This window comes from Petromyzon marinus, chromosome 40, assembly GCF_048934315.1.
Source record: "Petromyzon marinus isolate PM22_M1 ecotype Great Lakes invasive population chromosome 40, UKy_Petmar_22M1.pri1.0, whole genome shotgun sequence".
Lineage (NCBI taxonomy): Eukaryota > Metazoa > Chordata > Hyperoartia > Petromyzontiformes > Petromyzontidae > Petromyzon > Petromyzon marinus.
In genome coordinates, this window is record NC_133706.1 from 922,786 (window position 1) to 944,551 (window position 21,766).

Consider the following 21,766-nt stretch of genomic DNA (forward strand, 5'->3'; position numbering starts at 1 on the left):
GTTTTCAAGATGCAAATCATATTGACGACAAAGCGACAAAATAAACCCTTGGATAAGATTCGGTTTGAAATATTGCAAGAGCCCGTTAGACCTGGGGTGTTTATTGTAATTGTTTTATATCGTTTTGACCCCTTGCGCAATTTCCTTGAGGCACCTTCGACCCAACGGACTGCTCGTTATCCCCAACGCTGACACGCGGGGGGCCAATCAGAGTCCTGGAGAAATCCGAAGAGCTATGAAGCTCTTTTTTTCACAGATGTCCAGTAGGGGGCACGGGTTCAGAAAGTTACAATAGCAAATCAATCGCCCCTTCAGATGCAACATCGATTCCGCCCCAAGTGTGTTACACTGTGATTGCTGTAAAGGTGCACAAGGGCATCGTTAGCAATTGGACTTTAAGGGAATGTATATGCACAAACCTAAACGACCCTCACCACCTTTCATATCTCGATCACTCTTGCCACGGACAAAAACAGCAACGTAAAGTTTCGGGCTGCGGGGAGCGCTGGCGCGGTAGTTGGCGTGCTGAGCACCCGGCGAACCGAGTTCGATTCCTGGTCCACAGCTAATGTCAGTGTTGGGAACCGGACTTGGGCACCCCCCTTCATCAACCTACAAGCTATTACATTTTTATATTTTATTAGAGTAAGGCCCCACTGAGCTTTGTAGCTCTTTTCGTAAGCGACCTGGCTATCAAAAACAATAGCTCAACGAAGTGACTTATTCACGTGGACATTTATAATAGCAGCCAAATACTCCAAAACGCATGTTGATTCTAAATGTGGAGGGACAAACTGGAGGACCGGGAGAAAAATCCACATGACCACGGGGAGAACATGCAAACTCCAAATATACAGCAGGCGTCAGGGTCGGCATTGAACCCACGATCTCCTGCATACCAGGCAAGGGAGTTAACACCGCACCACCGTAGGGCCCCTGCAGTGTCCAGCGTGGTGAAGAATGGTCAAACAAACTCCCATGACCAACACGGCAAGGGCAGGCCTAATTACAAGGGCCTTTCTTCACGGGAGAAAGATTTGTTCGCGACTTAACGTCTGTTCATGGGAATTGTTCACTTCTAAACTCAAAACTGTTCACGTCAACTCCCTCCGAACGCCATCGCCTGTTATTCGACCAAACATGTTATTTGGTGAGGCGGCTGCTGCTCCTGCTGCTGCGTTGGCAGTGGTGCCCAAGCACAATGAACAAAACTCAACTCATTCATCAACAACACTGTAGCCTTCAAATGGTCCTTCTTCATAGCACCATGTGCAACTATACTATACCTCCAAAAGCCGCAGTGTTATTCAAGAGCGTAATGAGGTTTTTTTGTACCAATCCAACAGGTTTGTCTCGCCTCTCTGTGCACTCAACAAAGGAGCACTGCCCGAAACGTCGGCCTGCTATGTAATGATGATTGTCGTAAGGCAATGTTCATCATTAAGGTGGTGGTTGGTGGTGAGAATATTTTTGGTTTGTGCTCAATTGGCTTAGTGAAGCGCTTGGGACGGCAGTGGCAGGGCAAGAAAGAGGAGGTCGCACGCCCTTCGCCGTGCCTTGACGATGTCCCCTGTGAGAAATTCACATCAGCCGTTCCTGTCCCTGTGCCCCCCCCCCACTCCCACCACAGCCCCTCCAAGACACCCCCAACTCACCAGGACCCCCGTCGTGACGGCATGGCGCGCACACGCGTGCAACGCTCCCAGTCGAACGCCCCACGCCGTGAGCTTAGCGACCAACGCCGCTCGATCGGAGACCGAGTGTCGAGCCGAGGGCATCGTGATGCCAACACGGTCGCTCGTTCAACGATTACGCGCTCGCGTGTCGTCTTGATAATTCACGGCTGAAGTGTATCCAAGTCACAACGAGCAGTCGGTGGGGGCAGCGTATTCCCACCCTCTCCTCGTACGACAGTCACGCAAATATGAGTTTTATTTTAATGGCTGGAATTTAGCGGTGCCGGCTCGGTGTCCTGACCACGTGAGAGATTCGGTGAGCGCGCGGAGCGTGACCACGACGGTGGCCGGTTCGCGGATGGCCACGCAGGTGACCGGTGTGCGGCGTGTAATCGGGAGCGCGCAGTTAGCAACCGTTGTCATAACAACGGTCGGCACGGGGAAGGGGGCGGGGGGGGAAATTTGCGCGGGGAAAAAAATGAAGCTGCAAAAGAGCGTCACCTACCTGGACGTTGCCCTTGGCAATCTTTGACATCCAGATGGTCACGCAGACACAAAGAGGAACATTTAGGGTGGGAGTGGGACTCGACACATGACGGTGTTAAAATGGTTCGCTGCGACACACACACGCACAAACATACATGCACACACGCACACACGTACACATACACACACCCATGCACCCACACGCACAGGGCAGATTCCTCCAACCGGGCAAGCAATCTGGGCCGAAGTTACCCATAGCCTTGGTGTGCTTGAATCTCTCCGTGAGACTTGTAAGTCTTTCTCGACCAGGTCCGTCTTTCTAAAGGGACGCGTGTAAGCGGCAAGAGTTCTTGCCTGGTAAAAATAAACTCTCCCTGACTTCTGCTCATTTAACCAACTTTAGCAAGGGACATTAAAACGTGGAGCACTGCAGGCTGACCTTGCCCTACGAATGAAACAAATTAACCTCCGGGGTCCGTAGTTTTCGGAAGCCCAAATATGACATGGAACTTTCAAACTTTTCGACCGCAGGGCTTGACTACAATTTACACCAAAGTTCAGCTGTCTCTGCCGATCGAAAACGTGACGGGGAACGAGCGTTGTTCACCGGCACCGGCGAACCCTCGGCACGACGGGCAGGCCTCGCGACTTGAGCAAGAGTTTAAAGCCATCATAAATATAAAATAAGACGTAGACGTTACATCGCATCGGCACGCGGTTGGAGAGAATGTGCCGTTCGGCGCACACTCCACGACAACTCGGCACCAGCAATGACAACGCGCACTGGGACGAGGGAATCATGACCAGAGCCTTTCGCGTGTGGCACATGGGATAGGACAGGACAGATGGGACGGGGATGAGCCAGACTGTGATCTTTCCAGTAAAATAAATAAATATTAATTTCAGGCTAAGTCAATCTCGGGGGAATACTCGACAAGTCCACAGACCGAGTGCATTCATTTGTCTTATTATTCTTGCGTTGGCTGATTGGATCGGGCTGTGATGGGATTTTCCCAACGGGAAGTTAAGGTGGTAAACTGGATACATACTCTTTGGTTCTATTGGGTAAAGTCACGTAGGTGAAAATAAAATAACAAAAAATCACGACGTTTCGGCCACAACACAAGCGGCCTTCATCAGGTGAAGGGACGAGACTGTCTGGTAGGACAGCGCTGGAGTGAAAAAGCCACGCTCAGATCACGACCTTTAAGCTGTGTGAGAAGAAACAAAGCGCCTTGACAAAGGAATTAGCATATAATTTAGCATTGAAATGGCTGAGTTATTAGCTTGTGACTGGTTACAGAAATGGCTATATTAAAGTTAAAGCATACACATCCGCAGAGGCACCCCTTGACAAAGGAATTAGCATAGAATTTAGCATTGAAATAGCTAAGTTAAAGCATACACATCCGCAGAGGCACCCCTTGACAAAGGAATCAGCATAGAATTTAGCATTGAAACAGCTGAGTGACTAGCTTGTAACTGGTCACAGAAATAGCCACGCCAAAGTCAGAGCATACACATTCACCGAGGCACCCAGCACAAATCAAACAGGAGAACCCACCACCTACCATTGAAACAACTGAGTGATTAGCCAGCGACCGGTCACAGAAATGGCCACGTCGAAGTCAAGGCCTACACATCTGAGCCACTCACAGCAACTGGGCACACAATACAATATATAACGAATACTACATTTCTGTGACCGGTCGCTGGCTAATCACTCAGTTGTTTCAATGCTAAATTCTATGCTGATTCCTTTGTCAAGGGGTGCCTCTGCGGATGTGTATGCTTTAACTTAGCTATTTCAATGCTAAATTCTATGCTAATTCCTTTGTCAAGGGGTGCCTCTGCGGATGTGTATGCTTTAACTTTAACATAGCCATTTCAGTGACCAGTCACAAGCTAATCACTCAGCCATTTCAATGCTAAATTATATGCTAATTCCTTTGTCAAGGCGCTTTGTTTCTTCTCACACAGCTTAAAGGTCGTGATCTGAGCGTGGCTTTTTCACTCCAGCGCTGTCCTACCAGACAGTCTCGTCCCTTCACCTGATGAAGGCCGCTTGTGTTGTGGCCGAAACGTCGTGATTTTTTGTTATTTTATTTTCACCTACGTGACTTTACCCAATAGAACCAAAGAGTATGGATCCTTAGCAGTCACGAAAGCTTTAAATCTAGAAGCTGGATACACTTAAAATATTTGTTTTAAATGATGTGCGATTATCTTGATGAAACCCAGGTCGCCCTTGCAAAAGAGCCAATGATGTTGCATGTGACTCGATGGGTCTGTCGTATCTCCTGGCTAAATAAAGGATACCGGATACTGACCGACTGAACTGCCGGCGTACATAGGCGACTGCGCCCATGGCATTGCAATCGCATTTGGGTACCAACAGCCCAACGGGCTTTGCATTGCTACGTCGCGATTGGTGATCGTCAGTGCGACACAGCCGCCGTCTTGTGCTGTGGGCCGCCACATGGAATTCAGCACCTTCCCTTGAACCGTGCGGACGCACATAGCACCGCAGAGACTTAACGAAGGTCATTTTAGGTGGAGAAAAATAAAACGTGCGATACATTCTTCGGCTTCGATTCTCGACGGCGCGAAAACGCAACGGGCAGCGAGTAGGAGGCGAGGAAAGATACGGGCCGCGGCGGGACGGACGGACGGCGGACAGCAGACGGACGCACCTTGCCCTCGAGCTGCAGCAGAGTGCCGTTGTCCTGCTGCGTGAAGCTGAAGGCCTTGGAGCACTCGCCCGAGCCGTGAATGCGCACCTGGAGCCGCTGGGACGTGTCCTCCGGCCAGAACGGCACACACTGCGGAGCCGGGACGACGGCCGCGACGGGGACCGCCGGGCACAGAAAGGCACGGCCGTGAGTCGGGGGGGGGGTGGTGTGGGGGAACGTAAGAATGTCGGAGACACGGCAGACAAGTGTCACCGGATCCCGAACCGATGAAGTCTCGCGTCGTTTCAAACGAGACGTCACATCTGACCGAGGTTAATTTGGTTCTGAAAAATAATTGGTGCGTCGTTGAACGTGAGCGGTGGCGCTTCCCCTCCCACCACCCCTCCTCCGGCGTTGGCACCTTTCGAACAAGGACGTCGCCACAATGCACGCTTTCAGATGTGCTTCTGCGGCCGTCTGGAACGCTCTTCCTTCCGATATTAGGAAGCCGCTGGAGCTTTGCATTTTCAAATAATCTAGTTTCTTGAGAACTGCTTTTTGTGTTTAGTTTGTTGTCCTCCAATTAGCACGGTTGGCTACGTACGGTGCGTAAGAAGTTCAACTTACGGTATATATATATAAAAAAGTCAAAAATTGTTTGTGTGTGGGTTTGTGTGTGGGTTTGTGGGTTTGTGTGTTTGCGCGCTTGCGAAGAATTTGGTTCTCTAACGGTGGGGTTTACGTAAAATAAAAATAGCCAGGTACCACGCCGTAAGCCCCGCCCGTGAGCAAGCGCTATTCCTTTTTCACATCCGTCAACTTTTAATTAGTTTAATTAGCGATTTAGTGCGCTTTATTTTTATTTATTTATACCATACCAACTCACGCGCCTTGGTGGGGGGGATGGCCCATGCCAAGTCGCACGCCTTCGGTGGGAGTGAGGGGGACATTTTCTTTCGCGTTAAAATGCTTTCGAAGTACACTAAACGCTCAGGTAAATTCTTCACTGTGTGATGTCCCCCCCACCCCGATTTGTGCAGTTACTACTACTACTATACAGTCGGTAGACACTACCACTATAGGCCATAGATATTACTGCAGAGCGGCCAGGGAGATTGTGGCTGGGGGGGGGGGGTCAGGGGTAGCAGCCCAGCCCCAGCCTGCCAAGGTGCCACCTCGGCCGGCTGGACAATCTAGGTGAGGCCGGAGGCTCTGCACGGGACTAGGCCTCACCACGCCACTCTGTCAAGTGAGTACTTTGTGCTATAGAGTCGATAACTACTGCCATAGAGTCAGCATGTATTACTGTAGCAGGTACCACCACATTTGGTATGCACTGCTGTAATCATAGTAGGTACCACCACAGTCAGTACGCACTGCTGTTAGATTTTTAAGAGTAGTTTTGAAATATTTTTTTGGCCCGGGCAATGCCGGGTATATAAGCTAGTATATACATATAGCACATACATACCTTGTTGGACGGCACGAGGAGCCAGGCGTCGGAGCCGGTCTCGGACACCTCCACGTCGAGACGGGACTTGTTGGCGAGCGAGAAGTAGGGCTGGAAGGAGACCACCTTGGTGAGCGTGAAGCTCGTCAGCGAAATCGTGACACCCACCTGGGTGGCCGGGCGGGAGGGAAGTGGGAGGGAGGTGGCAGGGAGTAGGGATTAACGACGGTGGCCAGGGGTGGAGGGGTGGGCAGTGGGGGGGGGGGGGGGGGGGTGTTCACAATCTTTCATCATTAGTTCGTTCATTTGTGAACTTTATACTAAATTATTTGTGCCTGTGTTCATAGGTTTATCAATACAAAGGACCACACATGAATATTACATGAATGGAAATACTTTTTTATCGTTTAGATACGTTGTCCGACATGGTTTTTAAGTTTCACTAAGATAACAAAATTAACTTTGAGGATGCGGACAGCCGTGTTACGGTACACGGTATCTTGACGTCATTGTCATGCCTCTCCCGTGAACGTCAACACGTCGACACAATGACACGGCTAACACCCCGCAACCACGACGTCGTACATGGCGTGAGGAGGAACCGCGGACGAGCAGGAAGGCAGCCGCGTGGTGAGCCAGCGCCAAATTCCCCCTCCCCCACCCCCTCCCAAGCTCTGCGGTCCTCTATACATTGAGGTGTTACCGGCCCATTCATGAGCGTTTGCACGTGGGAGGAAAACGAAGCACCCGGAGAAAACCCACGCGTGCGAGGGGGAAACACTCGATCCCGTATAGGCGGAAACAGGCTTTTTGCTGGACTGCACCGCCTTCTCCTGGCTCGCCAGGGTATGGCTCCTCCTCGGTGCCAACAGGAAGGGAGTTGTGCAACATTCGTGCGGCGATCCACCAACCCTCGTCTGGATTGCAGGCCACAAGCGCAGCCACCACCGCCACCGCCGCCGCCCGGCGAATCGTAATCGCGCCCAGACGGGGAGAATTGGGGGGGGATCTGGATGAGGATCTCGGCGGACCCTCACCGCGTACTCCATCTTCTTCTTGGAGCTGCACTTGATGCAGCCGCTGCTCCCCACCGTGTCGAGCGAGAAGTCGGAGGAAGGGTCACTGTCGCTCACGCGCAGCTGCACCTGTGCTCGCGCGCGCACGTACACAAGCACACGGCACACGAGGGGTCCGGGTCACTGGTTAAGGTCAGGGGACAAAGAGATCCAACTGGGACACAGAGCTGGTTCAAACTCCAGTATACGTGACCCTCCCTGCTGAAATGGCAGTTGGCGATTCCCTAAGTAGCACCAGCCATTGCGGACTTCCCCACGCAATGATGCTAAGTTTAACGACCCGAGAGGGATGATGGGGTGAGTCAACCTCCGATTCGGGATTTCAACTCGCTGCCTTCAGATGGCGAGCCGCTCGCTCTACCGCTCAGTCACCTGGCTGGTTTCCTGGGGCCTCATCACAGTGGCTAAAATACAAATATATTTTAATTGTTTCTGTCTTCTTTTAACCTGCACTTCCCTACATCGTACCGATGCACAGAGCCAGAGATCCCCCGTATTGCCTCAACAGACGATTGCGGCAAGTGCTGTTAGCGAGCACCTATGAAGGCACACGAGGGGGTGGTTGGCCAGCACCACTCCTGGTCCCTAGTGGCGATGTTTACACACTGCATCAAGTATTCATCTGAGGCCGAGTCGACCAAGTGGAGGCCCAGAACCGGTTCAGATAATCGTCACTGGGGGCGCCGGGTTCGTTCAGATGTGCTTCTGCGCCCGTTAGGAACACTCTTCCCTCCGATATTAGGAAGCCACTGGAGCTATGCCACTTTCAAATCTACATTTAAAACTCATTTCTTGAGAAGTGCTTTGTGTGTTTAGTTTATTGTCCTTCCCCCCGCACCTCCAACTAACACGGTTGGCTACATACGATGGGAAAGAAGTTCAACATACGGTACATACTAACTCTACGCGCACGCGCACCGACCCGCACGTGCTCACCTTGTTTTTGTTGAACATGACCTTGGGCTTGAAAGCGAAGAGGTAGGGTCCCTCGTTGCCAGGCGGTTGCTTGTGATAGGCGTCGTCGGCGCGGTACTGCAGCATGCGGCCCGTGCGGTTCAGCATCCAGTAGGGGCTGAACACGGCCGCAGTGCGCCGGCCCTCGCTCTCCGTCAGCTGCAGTTTCGCGTCGAACTGCCGCTGCGGGGGCAGCAGCGTCTCGTCCTGAGCCGGCGCCGCCGCCGCCGCGCCGGACGAGGAGCCGGGCCCGGCCGCGTCGACCGAGAAGGAGAGGTGGGACAGCTCGTCCTGGCCGTCGTGTGCGCCGCACACGCACGTCCAGTCGCGGCCCAGGTAGCCGTGCAGCGACAGCTCCAGCTCGGCGCTCGACTCGCTCGCCTGGCACACGTCGGCCGAGTGGCCCGTCTCCAGCCGCCCGTGCACGTCCGACCCCTGGGTCGCACGACGGGGAAAGGCGGTGGGGGGCAGTGGGGGGCGGTGCGACCGATCCGTTTGTTAGCAAGCAACCTACGTCAAGTACTTTTACCTGCAGTTTTTCAATAAGCAAAGCTATCGGTGACTTTGAAAGGCCAAGTCCCAAGTGAGGTCCTGTTTAAATTACCACTGAGGCATTGGTGCTCATAACCTGTTTTTTCAGCCATGAGCCAAGAGTGGGGTGAATCTATCCGAAGGTCAACCGCTGCTGACTTCCCCACAAAGTGGTATGCGTTTTAGTGACATGGAGCAAGAGATGATGGGCCGAGTCAACCCCCAACCAGGATTAGAATTCGAAACCTTCTGACTGAGCCACTCGTTCTTCCGCCAAGCCACCAGACCGGTCACTTAATAAACCGAATTCTATTCTCACCAATCAGGCAGTGATGGGATAGCATGGCATAGCCCTCGACGTGCAACCAACTCCTGAGTACAGCACTACACATGGCAGCACAACGTGGCACATCGCGACACTAAGTGGCATTGGGGCACCGCGGTGGCAAGGAAATGTTATCTCCATCGCCTGGTATGCAGGAGGTCAGGGGCTCGATCCTGGATCCTGACAATGGCTGTTCTATATTTGGAGTTCTCTCTCTCTCTCCCTGTGGTGGTCACGTGGATTATTCTCCAGGTTATTCCACATTTAAAATCAATGTGCGTGTAGATTATTTGGCTGCTACTGTAAAATCCCACGTGCAATGTTGAAATAAGCCACTTCAATGAGCTTATCATGTGTGGTCAGGCCGCCTGTAACCAGTAGCTCAGTGGGCTTCACCTGGTAAATAAAATAGTTTAGTTTAGCTAGTTAGTGGCACAGCGTGACGGTGTCGTGCAAGGAGGCACAGCGTGGCAATACGCGGGCACAGCCAGGCACAGCGCAGCACAATGCGCCACCACGATCGCGAGGCGTGGCACGCGGTACCTTAAGGCGGTAGGAGAGCGGGAAGGGCATGAGGTTGCGCAGCGTGAGCGGCGGGCGCAGGTGGATGAGGCACGCGGGGCCCGTGCGCTCCTCCTCCGAGCAGCAGTAGGTCACGCAGTCGTCCACGGTGGTCGCCACGATGGTGAGAGGGCGCCCGCCCTCCTGCGCCGCGGGGCACCGCAGCACGGCTCGCGACACCGCGGCGTTGCCGATCAGGCCCACCCAGGACATCTCGGCGTCGCCGAAGCCCTCCAGGCCGGGCCCCGCCGGCTGCACGTACAGGTCCTGCCTGCGCAGCGTAACCCGAGGGCAACGCGAGCCCAACGCAAGCGGGAAAAAGATACGGACGGTAAACGAGCCGGCCGAGAAGACTGCACGCGTCAGCGTTGACTTTTTGGGTCAGAGCGCGGTGGCGAGATGTTTCCAACCTCCTGCCTGGTTTGCAGGAAGTCGTGCGGGTTCGGTCCTAACCCTGACGCTAGTTGTATATTTGGAGTTTGCGTGTTCTCCCCGTGGTCGCGTAGATGTTTCTCCATGTCCTCCAGCTTTTCCATCCGCATTCGTTTAAGATTACTTGGCTGGTGTACATTTCCACATAGTAAGTGACTTCGTTGAGCTATCGTTTGTGGCCAGGTAGCTTCTGGAAAAAAGCAATATCGCCCAGTGGGCCTTACCGGGTAAAATAAAAAATACTAACAAAAACATTGTAATGGAAAAATGTGTGTCGTACTCCGCCCTCCTCCACCCGACAAGGCCAATTAATAAAGTTGTCACGTCATGAACAAACACGCTGCCAATGTAGTGCTGCTTCAACAGCACTACCGGTGTTGGAGAGCCATCCGCACACGTTTAACATTGGGGTGTAAATGTGTGCGCATTTGCTCTCCAGCACACTGGTTTGTTCACGCGACTCATTTATTAATTGGCGGCGTAGAGGAGGGTGAACGGACATACATTTTACTCAAGCAATAGGACCAAAAAAATCAACCATGGATAAAAATATTGCGAAAGCCAACGCGCGTAAATAATAATGCAAAACGCATGGATTGTGCAACACTCTCCAACGTGCGACTTTAACCACCGGATTAGCGGTTGTTGTCGGGGCTGAAAGCAATAATTGCCTGTTCGTAAATCTTCCACTTTGCGCTGGTTGTGGCTCCACGTGCTGGGCAACACTTTGATCGATGTGAGCATGGGCTTTACACAGCAAGGGGGAAGGCACTATCCTTGCTGCGGCAGTCACTGCATTGCGCGCTTTCAGATGCGCTTCTGTGGCCGGCTATAATGCTCTTCCTTCCGATATTAGGAAGCCATTGGGAGCTATGTACTTTTAAATCTAGATTGAAAACTACTTTCTTTACAACTACTTTGTGTCTAGTTTATTGTCCTTCCCCCGCACCTCCGATTAGCACGGTTGGCTACGTACGGTGCGAAAAAAGTTTAACATACGTACTATCGGCAACACGATTTTGTAGTACAGTCTGCTACATTATCAAATCGTCTGTACGGGAATAGTCGTGTCACCCCGTTGAAGTCGGGGCATGGGGAGGGGGCCACAGGGGTGGGCGGGGGAGGGGGGTCGCATGGGCAGGGGGGAGGGAGGCCCACACCTGTACGCCGGAAACGGCACGTTGAACTCTCCGCGCGCCTCCGCCGTCCCCACCACCGTCTCCGCGCTGTCGCTCGTCCGGATCAGCACGCGGAACGACACCGAGCAGTGGTTCTTGATCTGCGGGGCGCGCAGCGCACGGTGGCGTCAGTAATCGTCACCGTCATCGTCATCGTCGTCGTCGTCACCCTCGTCAGCTGGGCGAAGGCCCTGCTCCCACACTGCGTCGGCTACGGGGCTGGTTTGAGAGTCAGGCTGGCCGGTGCGGGTTGGTGAAGCGGTGAAGGAGGGCAGTTCTACAGAGTTCGGACATCGCTCACCGCCGACCACCGGGCCGGTGACGCGGCCTAGCGGTACCACGTTTGCCATTTGTCGCAGAGGATTGACGGTTCGGCCCCAGCAGTCCGCCCTCTTTATTTACCGTGTGTATTGACCGTAAATATACTATGCGCCGCACGCTTCACAGCGGACGTTAAAGATCCCGTGACGTCATTCGCAAGAGCAGGCCCCATTGTGAAGCAGCATCATGGCCCAAATAAAAAAAAAATAACCCGGAAATTACTGAATAATCACCCCCCACTGCAGTCACGAGACTACGTGTGGGGCTTTCCCTGGGTAAACAAGCCAAGAAAGTTGACTAATTTTTGGATCGTTTTTACGAGGGAGAATGAAAAAACAAAGATCCGTACAAAGGGATGCGAGTTTATAGCGCAGTGGGCTGACCACTCCGCCACTACTCCACCCAAGCGCGTCTAGGAAGTCCTTTCATCGATACCCCAATCAAAGCGTCGCCGAGTCTCAGGATTAGCATGCTTGGCTACGTACGGTGCAAAACAAGTTTAACATACATACATACAAGATGCCGAGTTCCCGGTGGCAATGACCGTACGTGCACGCCACGCTTTGCGTTTTTCCATAGCTCCTCGGTCAGTGGTGTGAACAGTAACAAATGCAGTTATCCCTCGTTATACGGCATCTCAATATATATAATTTCGCGAAAATGTAACTTATACATTTGGGAATGAACTTGATATACATTACAATTCGCAGCTACGGAGCTTTGAATCTCGAAACAAACAAAGCTTTGGGAGAAAAAATGTCAATAATAAATGGTCTGTCATGTGTCCTTGCATGCATCTCACCACAGTTTCTGGTAAGGATCATACAGAATATTAATTTAGCATCTGATTTTGAGTATTATTATGAATATTGTATCATACAATTATACATTTTTCATTAAATACGTGCTTAAAAAAAGGTTTCCTTGCAAGTGTGATTTGATTTAGGTCGAGGACATTTCTTTCTCCCTTAGCAACGCATTTCCAATTCTACAATGAGAGTCAATGGGGAAAATAACTCGGAATTCCACTTTACGCACAACTTCGCAGGAACACATCCACTGCGTGCATCGAGGGACGCCCGTACAACGACGACGATGACGGAGCCGCTACGATGTCAATGACAATTCAGACGGCGGACGCGCCTGCACGCACCTGCAGCGGCGAGCGCAGGGTGAGCGTCTTGATGCCGTTGGCGGCGTCCACCTGACACACGAGGTTCATGACCTTGTGGTCGCTCTCGTTGGCCACGCTGTACACATAGCGGCCGGCTTTCGACAGCGGCACCTCCAGCTTGGAGAATCCCACCAGCGCTGGGGGGGGCGGGGGGAGAGGGCAGACACGGGGACATTGGGAACACGGGGGGCACGGGGTCACGGAGACGTTGGAGACATTGGGAACACGGGGGGCACGGGGTCACGGAGATGTTGGAGACATTGGGAACACGGGGGCACGGGGGCACGGGAGCATGGAGACACGGGGACACGGAGACACGAGGACACGGAGACACAGAGACATGGAGACATGGAGACACGGAGACACGAGGACACGGAGACATGGAGACACAGAGACACGGAGACATGAGGACACGGAGACATGGAGACACGGAGACACGGGGACACAGAGACACGGTGACACAGAGATACGGGGACACAGAGGCACGGGAGCATGGAGACACGGAGCTACATGGGGACAGGAACGCATGGAGAAATGGAGGCACAGGGGCACGAAGGACATGTAGGTACAGAGACATGGGGACATTGGGGCACAAGATATGGAGATACGGGGGCAAGATGAACATGGGGACACCAGGACATAGGGATACCGGGAAATGGGGAAACAGAGGCGTAAGCTGCTCAAATTGAGCACATGGCCAAGGGTTCCACCACTGCTGGCCACTCGAGGAGGAGATCATGGAAAGTAGGAGGCATCTGGCCCAAGGTGGCAAGACTGAGGTGGAATCAATTAAGGTTTCGGGTAAGTAGACGGTCATGGCAAGGTGGAACAAGGTTAAACATCACCGCAAATGTTTTGATTGGATAGGCAGTGGTGTAAGGTGATGGGGAGAGTCGAAAACATGTCGGAGAGCCAAGGTAACCACGGCTTCTCGGCGCAAACGGAACGACCGTCCGAAAACCGCCCGGAGCGTTCCAAATCTCGCCCCGAGGGGCGCCGGTGCTCACCGACAGCGAACTTGACCGCCTGGCGCTCCATGAAAGAGCGATCCTTGGCGCTCTCCCCGACGACGTACTCCAGCTTGAGGCGCTCGCCGTCCTGCAGCAGCTGGCTGTGCGTGGCCGCGTGCGTCACCGCGCCGCCCTCGGCCGCGTGCAGCGAGCACACGCCGGCGCCGTGCGCCACGTACGCCGGCTGGCCCAGGCAGTTGAGCACCATGATGGGCGCGCGGTCCTCCTGCTCCGACAGCACCTCCTGCGACTGGCTCGCCGCCTCCGTGAAGGCCTGCGGCGAGCGGCACGGTGACGGCGTTGCCGGCGACCGCCAACCTCGGCCGGCGCCTCAAACGCCGCCGCCGCCGCCTCGCCCCCACCCCCCGCCCCCCGCCCCCCGACCCCCCCAGCCCGACCCTCCCCCTCCTGCCGTGCAACTCAGCTGGCCGAATGTTTTGAATTTCGTTGCCAGCAACGCTCTTCAATTTACCAACCGTGAGCTCAAATGACAATACTAATAATAAAACTTGGCATGCTGGAAAACGATCGCACGCCATTGAACTGATTGGCCTGGTGTGGGTGGTTAAGGGTCTCACAACATCAACTTGGCCAGATCACTAAGTGGCCTAACAAAAAAAAAACACCTTGGAATAATTCTGTTTCTCATTGGCTTTTAAAAGGGATTGCATTCCAATTGTGTAAGTCTAAGCATGCACCTCTCCCATGCTTATTTGAGCACTTTCCACTTCCATTGGCAGTGTCGGTGTCTCTGATCCACGTGCCGTAGCGGGAGAGGTCATCCACGGAGGAGATGGAGCGGTACGTGGATTGTTGTGTGGGTGGGTGGGTTTGCGAAGAGATGTGTGAGTATGCAGGTGAGTTGACAGAAGGATGGGTTAGTAGGTAGGCAGAGATATAGGTATGTAAATAAGTAGATAGCTGGGAGGGTAGGTAAGAGGTTAATGAGCTAAGTTTGTTGTCCTTCCCCCGCACATCCAATTAGCACGCTTGGCTACGTACGGTGCTAAAGAAGTTCAACATACAGACGTACATGCGTCAATCAAATAGGCTGTCAGGTAGGTGTATCGGTGGTGTGGAGGTGTGGCGGTGTGGCAGTGAGGATGCGTGACTGGGGGACGGTGGGCCGGCGAGGCCGTGCGGCGGCGTGCCGGTGAGCCGGGCACAGGAGCTCACCCGCGCCAGGTTGTTGAGCATGGCGATGCTGCTCTTGGACAGCGTGACGTTCATGAGGTCCTCGGAGGAGACGCAGATCACCGTCTCGGGCGGCATCTCCAGCAGCGCGTCGATCTCATCGTGCGTCTGATCCGGCTCCACCGCGTTCTTGTTTATCTGCAACACCGCCACCGCCACCATCGTCAGCCACGTGACAAGTTGCCCCGCTGGCAACTCGGTGTTAGGGGTCACGTGTCGGCATCGCGAAGCGCATTCACAAATCGAGTCTCTTCTGTCTTATTCTTGCTTCACGTCGCTGTCTCTCGCTCGTGTCCTCCACCCTGACCTCCACCTGCCACCGCCCTTTTAACCTCAATGCCCTCTTTCATTTTTGTAAATAACGTTAAGATACGTTGACATCTGCATGCTATACACATATATACGTGTTGTTGTTGTGATTTACCACTTATTTTGGATTGTCTCTCATTCGTAAAGTCACCACCATGACTTTGATCACCATTACTCCGATAACCACGGTCGCCACCGTCACCGCCAGCACCACTCGCAAGGTTACGTTCACTATTACCACCGCTATCACCACCGCCATCACCACCACCGCTCGCACGGTTACGTTCACCATAACTACCGTCGCCAACGCCAACGGCATCACCAGCACCGTTGGGCACGCACCTTGACGCTCAGCTCCCAGCGCTTCTGCTCCACCTCCTCGGCCACCTGCAGGATCGTGCCCTTCATCTTCTTGCGCTTCTTCTTGTCGTTCTTCACGTCGGTGCCCTGCCACCGGGCGTTCTCCTCCAGGAACACCGGCTCCAGCAGGGGCTCCCACACCGCCAGACCCTCGTTGTAGTACAGCACCTGCCGGGGGCAAGTGCCGTCAGCGAGCGCCTAGGAGGGCAGGCACTGCACAGGAGGGGGTGGGTGGCCAGCACCACGCCCGGCCGCCTTTGTCTCTCCAGTAGTGATGTTCACTACACACGGCACAAGGTACTCATTTGGTGCCGAGTTGACCTAGGGGAGGCGCAGAACCGGTTCAGATAATCGTCACTGGTCTTGGCCGTGAGCGAGAATCAAACTTGGGCCGCCGGGTTCCTAGCGCAGTGTGCTAACTGATAAACGACCGCACCCACCCACGCACACACTCTAATACATATACTGTACATATAAGTAAATAAATGATTCCCCTTATAGCCTGTTAGCAAGCGCCAATGAACAGCAACATGTTGCATGTGGGGGCAGTGTTGGCCAACACTACACCCGGCCGCCTTTGTCTCCCCAGTGCCGAAGCGTACATTCTGCACCAGAAACTCTTTAAGGCTGAGTCGGTTCAGAGATCGCTCGCCACCGATAATCATCCGTGACCGGGAATCGAACGTAAATGCGGTCAGGTTCATAGCGCAGCGCGCTCACCACTACGCTACCACTCCCCGCTCACCACACACACACACAACACACAATCCCACTGCCGCCATCCGCCCCGCCTCACACCCGCGGGCGACCATCACCGCGGCTAGGCCGGTTGGTCCCCTCCGGCCCTCTCACCTCCAGCGCCATCTGGCAGTGGACGCGCATGAGCGAGCTCCAGTTCTCCACGTCGCCCCCAAACTCGGCCTCCATGAGCAGCAGCGGGATCGTGCGGTGACCGACGCCGGCCTCCAGCGTCAACGTCACCGACTCCACCTTCACCTCCAGGTGCTCCGCACCGGCCACCGCCGCCTGCTCGGCGTCCCTCGCCGCCGCGGCCGCCACGGGCGCCGCCGTCACCGCCAGCTGGGACAGGTTTGACGAGGACGACGAGGCGAGGAACCACAGCTTGACGTCGTCCAGGGAGCGCACGGCCCACGGGTCCCGCTGCTCCACGTCGGCGTCGCGACCCGCGCCGGGCTCGGGCGCCGGCGTGGACAGCGCGGTGAGGATGGACATGACGGCGTTGATGATGACGGGCGACACCTTGAGCGTCAGGCTGTTGAGCTCCACGTTCATGCTGGTGCTGCCCCCCTGCTGCTTGCTCTCGAACAGCAGGCAGCACGGCTGCAGCACCTGCAAAGGGGCATCGAGGCATTGGTGCTCACCTCCTGCTTACAGCCCTGCAGGGCCAGTGGTGGAAATTACACATTCCCACTGCCCACCCACCTACCCGCCCCCACTTATTTACCTACTTTTTCACCTATCCTTTAACCTATCCACCTATCTACCTACCCACCCTTCAACCAAAATGCCTACCTATTTAACCAAACACCCGCTCACCTAGATATCTGCTTATCTACCCACCCACCACCCACTCACCTCGCTATCCGATTAGCACGGTTGGCTACGTATGGTGCAAAAGAAGTTCAACATACACACAGTTCATCAATTCTCACGCCCAAGATACGATGCACCAATGTCAAGGAAGCAGCTGCACCTCCCACTGCTTATACGTCATCGCGGGTGACGCCCCTCACTGCGGTGGAGCACCCCAACGAGCAGCAGCCCGACGGCTCAAGCTCAACGCCACAATCATCGCAAGCAGAAATTCGATTTCTAATTATTATATAGATATTTTTAGGGCTCCCATTGCCGGCTACCCAACCCCCGTACTGCCACCGCAGGGTGGGCGCTCCACTCACGGTGGTGGTGTGGCCGGTGCGCTGGTCCGGCACGAAGGGGCAGGCCAGCAGCTTGAGGTCGCGCACGGCCGCCATCATCTCCTGCGCGCCGTCTTCCTCGCGGGTCATGTCGAACTCCAGCTGCATGGAGGCGAGCAGCGCGGGGCTGCCCGCGCGACGGAGGTCGGCCACGAACGCGACCTCCGGGTCGCGCACGCGCACGCTCACGACCATGCGGCTCGGAGGTGGTGGTGGTGGTGGTGGTGTCGCCAACTGCTGCTGGCCCATGCTGCTGCTGCCTGTTGCCAAAAGAAACAGTGGATTGGGTGCCCGATGCGAGTTCCGGTTGCAGCGAATGTGCCGTGTACACGGAGGTCGTGGGTTTGATTCCTACCCGACGCCTGCTGTATATTTTGGAGTTTGCACGGCTCACTCCCCGTGATTGAGTAGATTTTTCTCCGGGTCCTCCGCTTTTTCCCCACCACATTTATAATCAGCCTGCGTTTAGAGACTTTTGCTGCTATACATTTCCACGTGAAAAGCCACTTTGTTGAGCTATCATTTGTAATGGCAAAGTCGCTTCTGAAAAAAAGCGATATAGCGGAGTGGGCATTACCTAGTGGAATAAAAAAATTGTTTAGTTTAAAATATATATATTTTTATTTACTATTTAACGATGAGCGAGGAGGTTCTTCAGGAACCGAAATCGGTTCTTGTTCGGTGAGGGGCGTTGCCAGCGGGAGCATGAATTGAGTCCCTCCCCAATGAAATTTTCCCGGAGCTAAAAAGTCGGACGCGTGCCCAACGACGCACGACGCCAACCCGAAAACACGTCTGGGAGCTGCGCAGCACAACCGAAAAAAAAAGCGTATGTGGTGGAGCAATGGATTGACGATAGAGCTGCACACGGTACAAGCGAGGGCATGTGAGCAGCAGAGGGCAGCGCAGCTTGAGACTGGGCATCAGGGTCCAAATTTTCCCCACTTAAAAAATGTACTCACAAATTGACGACGCATAGCATTGTAACACTATGTAACACTATGTAACACAATCTTTGTTCCTGGGTACCAAGCGTTATTATTTTAATTGCTTATTCATAAAAACTATAGAAAATGGCTACTATTCTCCACGAACTTTGATTTTGTGGCCAGGACTTTATGTGAACAAAAGACACAAATGCACACCACGTTTTCTCATTTAAAATATGTACATTTCAAAATATCAGTGTCCTGGTCACAAAAGCAAAGTTTGTGGGGAATAATAGCCATTTTCTGTACTTTTGAGGCATAAGCAATTAGGAAATAACACTTACTACCCAGGAACAATAAATTTGTTTTTGTTACACAGTGTATAACCATCGCCCCCTACTGACAGACTAATGCCCAATTGCAGGCCAGTTACTGAGCCACTGTTGTGCTGCACAGGGACAGCTGCCACGGGGTGGGGGGGGTGGTGCCCCTTTCAAACGTGTTAAGACAAGACGTGATGCAATCTGCTCATCGCGTGTATACAGCGCTCTGAGACACGGGCCCCCCGGCGTAAAGCACAGGAGGGTGGCTCCATCAAAACACCAAAAACCACTCGGATCCTCGCCATCGGCAGAACGCGGCGCACCTTCCTGGCCGGCGGACCGCACGGCCGCCCTGATGGCCGAACCCTTGGGCGTCAACTCGGCGGCGGCGGGCGGCGCCTTGGCGTCGGCCGCCGCCGGCATGCCCTTGACGAAGAAGTCGGCCACCGTCTGCAGGAACTCGATGCTGGCGCACACGGCGAGGTCCTGCAGGGTCACGTCGGCGCGCATGCCCTCACGCCCCTGACGGTAGCCGAGCTCCAGCATGGCCTTGCGGTGCTCGCCCGGACGCATGCCCACCATGCTGGCGCACGTTCGCACGATGGGGAGACAGGATGTTTTCGTTTTAATGAGCAACGTCGATATTTGTACGCAGATTTTTCTTTTTTTTTTTAATCCTGATCACGCCATCGCAAGTCGTGCCGCGAGATGAATCGCCTGTGCGGAGAGCTCCCCGCGTACCAACAGATTATTTTGAGACCGGATTCGTATAAGTGACATCATCCGCATAAGCAGACCATTCGGGTCTGGCGTTTGTGTTTTGTTGTTACCACCGCACCCTTCGGGTAACAGTTCGTGTCAATTCACTTGGAATTCTCGCCCCTTTGTTGATGTTGAAATGCGATTTCCAGTGGTTGGAGTGTTTCGATGCAATTTGCACGAGCGGCGCCACGTAAAACAAAACAATGTTCATTGAATTACGTGATGCGCGCCTGCTCACCGGGCGGTCAGCTTGTCCCCGGGTCGGAGGTCGTCCAGGGTGCAGTTGTGCAGGCGTAGCGTCACGGTCATGGTGCCGTCTGACATCATCCGCCCGCCGGTGCGGATCGTCTGCAGCCGGAACTCGCCCAGCCGGCACAGCGGGTCGCGCTTGCAGATCTGATCGCGGGACGTGAAAAGTTTCCATTAACGCTCGGCTTGCTTGCCCGGGGAAGTATCGCCGAGCCTCAAGATTCTTTCTCAGGAGGGCGGTGCCGAGAGACGAGCCGGTGACCTCTGGAGGTAAGGGGCCGGCCTGAATACGACAAACGCATCTTAATTCGGATCGATGAAATGAGCGCGTGCGCAGGTGTCAGACGGGTCGCTACATCGCAGGACCGTGAGAGCTGGCGACGGCACGGGGAGGCCTTCACAGCTCTAGCTGATGCTGTATGCACATACATATGCTGCACTTCTTTCACACCGTATGTAGCCAACCATGCTAATGGGAGGTGCGGGATGAATGACGGCAGTGATGAACAAGGGACGTGAAGCAAGGGCCCCCCCCACGTGCCTGCTGGGGCGTGCCCACGAGCAGCACCAGCGACACCGCCTCCAGGTTGAACTCGAACTTGAGCGTCGTGCGTGTCACCGGAGGCTTGCCCGTTTCCACCACCGCCGAGGTCACCACCTTCTCGCCTGATGGTCACGCAACCGCAAGCGCGAACCGCGACAAACGTGAATCACCTTCACGACGGAGTTCATCAACCGCGGGCGCGCCCCGAGTCGCTCTACGGCAAGAGCGGGGAACCTGCGGCCCGCGGGACAAATCCGACGCGTGACTTCATTTCAAATGGACAGTGGCCACGTGAGGCCTACCTCTCGATCTGATACAGCTTCGCTGCACTCATCAAAGCAAGAGAGGGGAATATTGTCAACACTGCATTGATAATTGTAGTGCACTCAATCAGTTCCATTTGAGCAAGGGCCTCTTGCAGTGCCAAACGTGACCGAGATGTATGTGTGTGTGTGTGTGAGATGTATGTGTGTATGTGTGAGATGTATGTGTGTGTAAAATGTGTGTGTGAAATGTGTGTGAGATGTATGTGTGTATGTGTGAGATGTATGTGTGTGTATGTGTGAGATGTGTGTGTGTGTGTGAAATGTGTGTGAGATGTATGTGTGTATGTGTGAGATGTATGTGTATGTGTGAGATGTATGTGTATGTGTGTGTGTGAGATGTGTGTGTGTGTGTGTGTGAAATGTGTGTGTGTGTCTGAAATGTGTGTGTGAAATGTGTGTGTGTGTGTGTGTGAAATGTGTGTGTGTGTGAAATGTGTGTGAGATGTATGTGTGTATGTGTGAGATGTATGTGTGCCACTAAGAGGTGGGGCCTTACCATCAGCCCCACCAAAACTAAGCACCTGCCTGGGTATTTTGTACCATCAGACACTCCACCCCCACAACTCCCAATCGGTGATGGGGCAGTTGTGGAGAGAGTGGAGAGTTTCCCATACCTGGGCAGTGTGCTTATGACTGGCTCCAGTTTAACAGCAGAGGTCTCACTCCGAATCAGTCGAGCGGCAATATCTTTTCATCGGTTGCGTAACGCTGTGTGGAAGCTACCTGGTCTGTCGCTCCGCACTAAGCTTCAGGTCTTCTCGGCCACGGTCATTCCCTCCCTTCTCTACGCTTGCGAAACGTGGACCCCCCTAATGGAACATCTTCGCCGGTTGGAAACATTTAGGCTGGCCTGCCTACGATCCATCCTGGGTTTAACCAGACTGGATTGTGTGAGGAGCTCACAAATCCTTGAAAGATCTGGGCAGGGTCCCATCGGTGAGCTCCTCCGGCAGGCAAGGCTGCGATGGCTGGGTCATGTAGCCCGCA

At 54.0% G+C, this 21,766-nt stretch overlaps 1 protein-coding gene across 3 annotated transcripts in view; it reads right to left on the reverse strand.

The window, feature by feature from the left end:
* LOC116950717 (intermembrane lipid transfer protein VPS13A-like) overlaps window positions 1-21,766 on the reverse strand; it is a 120,392-nt gene that overhangs the window by 36,300 nt on the left and 62,326 nt on the right. For 2 of the 3 annotated variants that reach the window (XM_032968712.2, XM_032968715.2), the window contains exons 36-51: window positions 20,451-20,575; window positions 19,899-20,056; window positions 19,222-19,481; window positions 17,629-17,906; window positions 16,562-17,059; window positions 15,692-15,877; window positions 15,023-15,178; window positions 13,844-14,120; window positions 12,816-12,973; window positions 11,324-11,442; window positions 9,714-10,002; window positions 8,297-8,749; window positions 7,322-7,429; window positions 6,306-6,452; window positions 4,856-4,984; window positions 2,182-2,202 (exon numbers count right to left, since the gene is read on the reverse strand). In XM_032968712.2, coding sequence (XP_032824603.2) covers window positions 2,182-2,202; window positions 4,856-4,984; window positions 6,306-6,452; window positions 7,322-7,429; window positions 8,297-8,749; window positions 9,714-10,002; window positions 11,324-11,442; window positions 12,816-12,973; window positions 13,844-14,120; window positions 15,023-15,178; window positions 15,692-15,877; window positions 16,562-17,059; window positions 17,629-17,906; window positions 19,222-19,481; window positions 19,899-20,056; window positions 20,451-20,575 — 3,362 coding nt within the window. The remainder of the gene's footprint in view (window positions 1-2,181; window positions 2,203-4,855; window positions 4,985-6,305; window positions 6,453-7,321; window positions 7,430-8,296; window positions 8,750-9,713; window positions 10,003-11,323; window positions 11,443-12,815; window positions 12,974-13,843; window positions 14,121-15,022; window positions 15,179-15,691; window positions 15,878-16,561; window positions 17,060-17,628; window positions 17,907-19,221; window positions 19,482-19,898; window positions 20,057-20,450; window positions 20,576-21,766) is intronic. The other variant, XM_032968713.2, reaches the window with a different exon arrangement.